We start from the raw sequence: 7459 nt of genomic DNA, 5'->3' as shown, positions 1-7459 counted from the left end.
GAGACACCTCACCAAAGCTTTTGCTTTCAACTCTTGTCTTTGGTTCGTGGTTTCCACCTTGAAGACAAGATGGATTTAAACCGTGGGGGAGTTGATATGAATCCTATATCATAGGATCTCCCAATTATTCAGTTTTTTTTATCATAAAAGACCATTTACATGCTTTATGCCCAAAAGTGACATAGAGCCCACGTAGGGAGTAATTTGTTGTCCCCTCCGCACACATGTCAGTGACACCAAATTACTCACCTCAAAAATTACAGTAAGATCAGCCTATGTTCACTAAACTTCACCATCCTACTAGTACCTTAGGAATTGAAAAATTCGGCATGTTGAGTTGACCCATTCTTACCAACGCTTTGATCATCGCCGGGGCTATGTCACAGTCAAATTCCTGCTGGCCATTCTCGGGATACCCTAGCTTTGCTGCATATTCCGCTGCTTTGTTTCCGACGTTATTGCAGTGGGAATCTTGGAAACAACCTCCTTCAATTTGTTTCGGATGAACGTCGTTTGATGTTGTAGATGTGTCGGCCCGAGTTTGTTGAGTTGAATTAAGGAGATCAATTCTTTAGAGTCCGATTCAATCCACACTTTTCTACCCCTACCTATAACCATCTAAAGGCCGAGGGAAAGAGCTTGCATCCGCATCAAGAGTCGATGATAAGGCCTATTTCATGCATCGGTTTATGGGTAAAACGTATGCTACTTGATTGGTTTATCGCGCAAAACAAGTGTTAATTGTGCAGAAATGCCACTTGACCAAGGCAGCAAGGCCAAACTGATCAAGTGAGTACAAAAGGCAAAAAAGGCCGGATATCGGGGGAGTTGATCAAAGGGGGAGATCAAGCAGTTAGGAGGGGACAACTGGCTTCTAGAAGAAGAACACGTGAGGAAATGAGCTAGACGTGGCACACCGTTTTGTTATCAAGGACGGCGTTCTAGAAGATGACGTGTGCCTACATATAAGATGCAAGGACGAGCTGAGTCATAAATATGTTACAGAAAAAAAGCGTCGTCATTCTAGAAGAAAAGCACATAGCAATCAATGAGTCGCTCACTCTGAGCGTGAGCGAATATTCCCTGCCAAGGTCGTTATTCAGCTGGAGGTCGTGTTGCGCCTATAAATGGAGGATGTGCCACCACAAGGAGAGGGGGATCCTTTACTTTCCGTCTTAGTTTAGCTTTGTCCAGTTTTCTAGATAGCTTAGCTTAGCTTAGATAAAGTGTTGCTTAGTTAGAGAGGGCGATTCAAGAAGCGCTGCGGAATACTTGTTATCTGTCGGCGTATTCTTAAGTTTCCCGCCGAGGATCTTCTCGGTTTATTTTCTTTCTTATTTTCCGAAGTGCTAGCTTAGTTTAAATTTCACGCTGTACTGTTCTAGTTTAATTAATGTTGTTTTCGTTTTCATCCTCGCATTTACTGCTTTAGTTTCAGTTTCGTTACGATGCACTTGACCCATTAGTTAAAGTTACCTTGATCAAGTTAGCAAGTTTAATCCTGCCTAGAGTAAAATCTGTAGTTAAAAACTCCCAAGTTAAAGTGTGGCAGCAGCCAACCCCTGTTCACTATTCACACACTTGATACACCAACTTCTCTGTAGGATCGACCCCGAACTTGCCGCTTTACTGTTAAAGTAGTGCAAAATTGGGAGTTTACAAATTACGTTGGTAGGAAACGAGTGAGAGCGAGTTTGCATCGATCAAGTGGCAACAACATTTGCTAACTGATCCAATCGGTTCGGTTATCTTCAATATAACTTGGTCTGAATTCGCGCCCCTCTCGAGGCCTTCCAAAATGGCGCCGTTGTCGGGGAAGCATGGTGTTATTTTATGTTTGTGCGTAGTGCGTAGGTGTATATAATTTTATTTCTCTCTTTTCTCATTTGTTTTTCCTGCTGTTGATGAGAAGGTACCATCGCGGCGGCCACTGGAATCACCCTCTTATATACAGAGGCGCTAACGCTCATTGGAGAGTCCAGGAAGTCGGCGTTGTCACCACTCGTTACGGAGCAGCATTAGAAGCAGCAACAGCCGCTGAACAAAACACACAACCACCACCACTAGAACGAACAGAAGCAGAGATGGCCCTCGCTGACAATGACTTGGGAATCGGTTCTTTACACGCTCATGACGACAGGGAGCCCACACATGCCATCGCCGCTACTCCTGGGATGCGGACCATCGCGATTAAGTCAGGAGTGCTGGCTGTTTTGTCCCACTTCTACGGTCTTTCGAGGGAGTCTCCGTACGCTTTTCTGGAGGAGTTCTGCCAATACTGTGATATTCAACCCGTGCCGGCTGGATCCACATCCGAAGATTACAGGCTCAAAGCTATTCCCTTCGTTTTGAAGGGCGAAGCGGGTGTCTGGCTGTCAAGGCTGCCAGAAGGATCCATCAGGACATGGGCTGAGTTCCGCATGATATTTCTCGGTTGTTTCTTTCCAGCATCGAAGAAGAGTGCCCAGAAAAAGGAAGATTACAGAAGCCAGACAGGAGTACGATGAGCCCCTCGGCCAGTACTGGGACAGATTCCAATGGCTGCTTCAAGCATGCCCTAACCACAAGCTGGGGGAGCGAGAGATCTACTCGATCTTTTATGGGAGACTCACAATAGACAGCAAGAACGACCTCAACCTCGCAGCTCAAGGGGATTTCTCGAAAACCGCATTTAGCCAAGCCAAGAATATACTGGAGAGGCTGATCGAGGCCAAGCGTTCGTACGAGACATCTTGAGGGTAGTATAGGAGAGGAGTTGTGCACGCAGCAGAGGCGCACAACGATGAAAAATTGGAGGCTCGATTCGAGCAAATGGAGAAGAAGCTGCTGGAAGCAGTGGAGAAGGCCAGGCCGCCACCACCACCTGCACCAAGGGAGACACAGTATGTACCGCAACCGTCCCCACCAGAAGAACATCATTATTATTACTACGAATTCCCCCCTGTGGTAGAACCGCATGCCCAAGTGAATGCCATTGGCCACTGGAACGCAAATGGCAACTGGATCCAGGGGAAGCAGAGAGATGCTCCATGGAGGGACCACCCAAAATTTAGGTGGACCGATCAGAATAAAAGCCAACCACTCTCGACACAGCAGATACAACCCTCTGACGGGCAGCCCAACTGGCCTGCTCGAATCCAGGATAGGCCAAACACTGGAGGGAACAAAATGCAGGGAGGACAAGCAGGGTGGTCAAGTGGACCTCAAGGGAACTGGTCAAGTGGAGGACAGTCTAACTGGTCAAGCCGACAACAGGAAGGAAATTGGGGGTACAGACAGCAAGGCTCTCAGTCAAACAACCAGGGAAGGCAGCCAAACAACCAGATGGTTAGTTATGTCCCGCCACATCAACGAGGAAACCAGTATCCGGGAAATTAACACTACAACCAGCCGCCATACCAGCAGGAACACCACGGGCAATCTGACTACCCGCAGCCCAACCACGGAGGGGGCCGCCGTATCAAAGATATAACCGTCACCCCAGCAGTAACCTAGGCGATATGATAGTACCGCATCATCCTAATGATGCGATGCGGGAAATCCAGGAGGCTCAGAAAGAGCAGCAGGCAGCGTTGGAGATATTAACAAAACAGCTTTCTCAAGTTGCGATGTTGCTGGCTGAGCTGAGGGGGAATGAAGGAAAAATCCTAGCTACTGTACAGACGCCTGGTCGTGAACACATCAGCGAAGTGTCCCTGAGGTCAGGAAAAGTTTACCAAGGCCCCAGTTATCCTGCAATGTCTCCAGCAACTGATTCTGGACCCAACCGTGAAGAAGAGGGAGGATCCAGCAAAGTGGATCAGGCGAAAGAAAAAGGCAAGGAAAAGGTGGGAGGTGAAGCTTCGGAAGAAAGTCAGAAAAAGGAAACTAAAAAGGTCAAGCCATATCCGTATCGCATAATGGTAACAAGGAAGAAAGACGTCACAATCGATGTGGCAAGCATGTTCAAGGACGTGGAGATGAAGGTGCCGCTCTTGACGGCGTTAAAAATGCCCCCAATTAGTAAATTCATCAAAGACTACTTGGCGGGGAAAGTCAACGAGGAAGGGAGACTAATTACAAATGAGAACGTCTCTGCCGTGATCCAGAGAAGCGACCTCCCCTCCAAGAAAACTGACCCTGGAATGTTCACGCTCCCTATTTCTATCGGAGATATCCAAGTGGAGCACGCCATGTGCGATTTGGGGGCATCTATCAACGTTCTGCCATACTCCATCTATCGGAAACTAGAAGCAGCCAAACTCGTCAACACTGGCATAATGATACACGTGGCTGACAGATCGTGTATTCACCCAGAAGGAATTCTGGAGGACGTTATTTTAAAGGGGAATAACTTTCTGTACCCAGCTAATTTTTTTGTAATCAAGATGACGGAGCCCCCAGCAAAGGAATTGAGTGGAGTCCTACTGGGACGACCATTCCTGTCCACAGCCAGCACTGTTATAGACGTCCGAAATGGGACTATAATCCTGAATTTTAAGGGAGAGCAGTACACGTTCAATATTGATGAAGCCATGAAGAAGCTAGCCGACGGCGAGAACGTGTACTCTGTGGACGCAACTGAACCATTGGTGCAGGAATTTCTGGAAGAGGAATTCTTAAAGAGGAAATTCACCGATTCCGCTGCAGATAAAGAGGTTGAAAAAAAAGTAGAAGAATGGTTTGAGACCAAGAAGGTCGGAGAGATGGACGACCAAGCCATCGCAAAGGCAATAACGGATTTTTGCGAGCGTCCGAGGCCAGCTGGGTCAAGTGGGACAGCTTAAGTATCTAGCCTAGCCAAGCGGCTTGATCAAGGTAAGTCACTGGAAAAAGAAGCGGCAGAAAACCCTCTTCCCACTGAAGAGCCAAAGCCCACGAAGGAGTTGAAGCCCCTTCCAGTACATCTTAAGTACGTCTACCTGGGGGAGGAAGAAACAATGCCTGTTATTATCAATAGCCAGTTGACCCAGGGGCAAGAAGATAGATTGCTGGAAGTATTGAAAAGAAATCAGAAGGCGATTGGATGGAAACTGACAGATTTGGTGGGCATCAGCCCAGACTTGTGTATGCACCACATTCGATTGGAAGAAGGAGCCAAGCCACACCGCGACCAACAATGAAAGCTCAACCCTAACATGAGGGAAGAGGTGCTGAAGGAAATTATTAAGTTGGTCTCGATTGGAATTATCTACTCCATCCCGGACAGTAACTGAGTCAGTCCAGTGCAAATGGTGCCGATGAAAGGAGGAATCCAAGTCGTGAAAAATGAAAAGAACAAATTGATCCCGACAAGGCCGGTTACTGGGTGGAGAATGTGCATAGATTACAGAAAGCTGAACCAAGCCATAAAGAAGGATCACTTCCCTCTGCCCTTCATTGATCAAATGTTGGAGAAGTTTGCAGGGAAGTAGTACTTCAGCTTCCTGGATGGTTATAGTGGCTATTTCCAGATCGCTGTGAATCCAGACGACCAGGAGAAAACAACATTCACCTGCCCCTTTGGCACATATGCTTACAGAAGGATGCCATTTGGCCTCTGTAACGCCACAGGCACTTTCCAGATGTGCATGATGAGCATTTTCTCGGACCTGTTGGAAGATTGCATCGGTTTATGGGTAAAACATATGCTACTTGATTGGTTTATTGCGCAAAACAAGTGTTAATTGTGCAGAAATGCCGCTTGACCAAGGCAGCAAGGCCAAACCGATCAAGTGAGTACAAACGGCTAAAAAGGCCGGATATCGGGGGAGTTGATCAAAGGGGGAGATCAAGCAGTTAGGAGGGGACCGCTGGCTTCTAGAAGAAGAACACGTGAGGAAATGAGCTGGACGTGGCACACCGTTCTGTTATCAAGGACGACGTTCTAGAAGGGGATACGTGCCTACATATGAGACGCAAGGACGAGCTGAGTCATAAATCTGTTACAGAAAAAAGCGTCGTCATTCTAGAAGGAAAGCACGTAGCAATCAATGAGTCGCTCACTCTCAGTGAATATTCCCTGCTGATAAGGCTAATTTTATGCATGGGTCTAGGGACTTAATTCGTGATTTTATTGGGGCTAACGCACATTTTAAGCCAGGTGTGTGAAGGAATTCGCCAGATCCAGGAAAGAAGACCAAAAAATCACAGGGTCGAGGAAATGGCGATTTAGTGAACGATTATGAAGAGAATTGCTCGACGGAGGAAGCTCTAGAGTTGAAGGGTAGAATAGGGATTTCTACGAAGACTCGAGGGCTATGTCCGCATCTATAAAAGGCAGAAGCATGCAAGCTGGAGGGATCTTCTCGGTGGAGACCTCACCACAGCCTGTTGCTTAGTTCATTTTTCCATACACACACTTGGTACTAATTTGCGGAGATTTCAGTTCACACGTCCGGGGTTTCATCTTAGCTTTCGATAGTGTGTAACACCGCTCTTATTTGGGGCGAAGAAACAATTTCTCTTTCGCTTTCCGGATTTTACTTACTCTACCGAGCTTCGTTGTTCGAAGCTCGGTTCGCTGTTTTTACCGAAGAATCTCTGGTTTTAATGCAAGTTTGATTTTCTGTTATGGCAAATGTGTTGATTTCTAGTTTGATTGTTTCGTTGTTGAGATTTTGGTGTTTTAAATTGTCTGAGTTGGATGCGTTTCGCAGCTGTTTTTGAGTCATTGCAGGTTAATGGTCAGATCTGGGAGATTGGAGTTGGATTGTAGAGGAATTCGTGTTTGATCTGCTGAATTTGTTTGTTGTTGAGTTCGGATGTCTTGGATCCGGAGTGGATCAAGTATTCTGGCGTGAATCTGAAGTAGTTTCGATCTGATTTTTATGCCTAGTTTACGTGTTTTTCTTTCATTCCGTCTAGTGTACGCAGATCTGATGTGTTTCCATTTTGTGGCAAGTTTCCGACGAGCAAATTTCTATATTCTGTTCGAATCTCGCTTTGTGTTCTGTTTTGTTCATCTGCAAGTTTAATCCAGCTGAGAGGATGCATTGTGCTACGAGCTAGCGTCAAAGTTTGTTGTCTGCAGTCCTTTCTGTACTTGCCACTTTTTGAATGATGGTCCCCACTTTCAGTTATATTCTGTTTAGCTAGATTAGGTAGTTGTTTACACTGTCCAGGAAGTGGTTATGTTTCTTGCTATCGAAGTCTGAATTTACAAGTTAACATGTCCTAGGTCTAGCATTTACATTTCCTGCCTAGGTCTAGAGTTAGTTTAAAATTCTCAACCCTTTTGCGTGGCAGCAGCCATTTGTTTGTCCAAAGCCTCTGAGCACTACTTTGCGAGTCCATCTCTGTGGGATCGACCCCACTTCCCTATACTAATTCATAGTATTCGGGTTGAGGGATTTATATTATTTTTTGAAAGGGGAGTTGAGAGTGTCCAACGACTAAAGCACTGTATGTTCTCTTGAGTTCCTGGACCCTGTGCTCCAGTGGACTTAAGAAGCATGGTGTCTTGACCGAGCGCTTGCATTGATCAATTTCTGTGCATACG

General features: G+C 46.3%; 1 protein-coding gene across 1 annotated transcript; it reads left to right on the top strand.

Annotated features, from left to right (window-relative positions):
• Nucleotides 1-3530: 3530 nt before the first annotated feature.
• LOC121810462 lies at nt 3531-4766 on the top strand. Its single transcript, XM_042211228.1, has one exon. The coding sequence runs from the start codon at nt 3531-3533 to the stop codon at nt 4764-4766; it is 1236 nt and encodes a 411-aa protein (XP_042067162.1).
• The last annotated feature ends 2693 nt before the right edge of the window (nt 4767-7459 follow it).

This window comes from Salvia splendens, chromosome 7 (assembly GCF_004379255.2).
Source record: "Salvia splendens isolate huo1 chromosome 7, SspV2, whole genome shotgun sequence".
Lineage (NCBI taxonomy): Eukaryota > Viridiplantae > Streptophyta > Magnoliopsida > Lamiales > Lamiaceae > Salvia > Salvia splendens.
Note: the sequence above shows the minus strand (reverse complement) of the source record. Positions and strands in the feature narration are given on the sequence as shown.

Coding starts and splice junctions, on each gene's coding strand:
- LOC121810462 (XM_042211228.1), top strand. CDS start 3,531: ATGCGGGAAATCCAGGAGGCTCAGAAAGAGCAGCAGGCAGCGTTGGAG.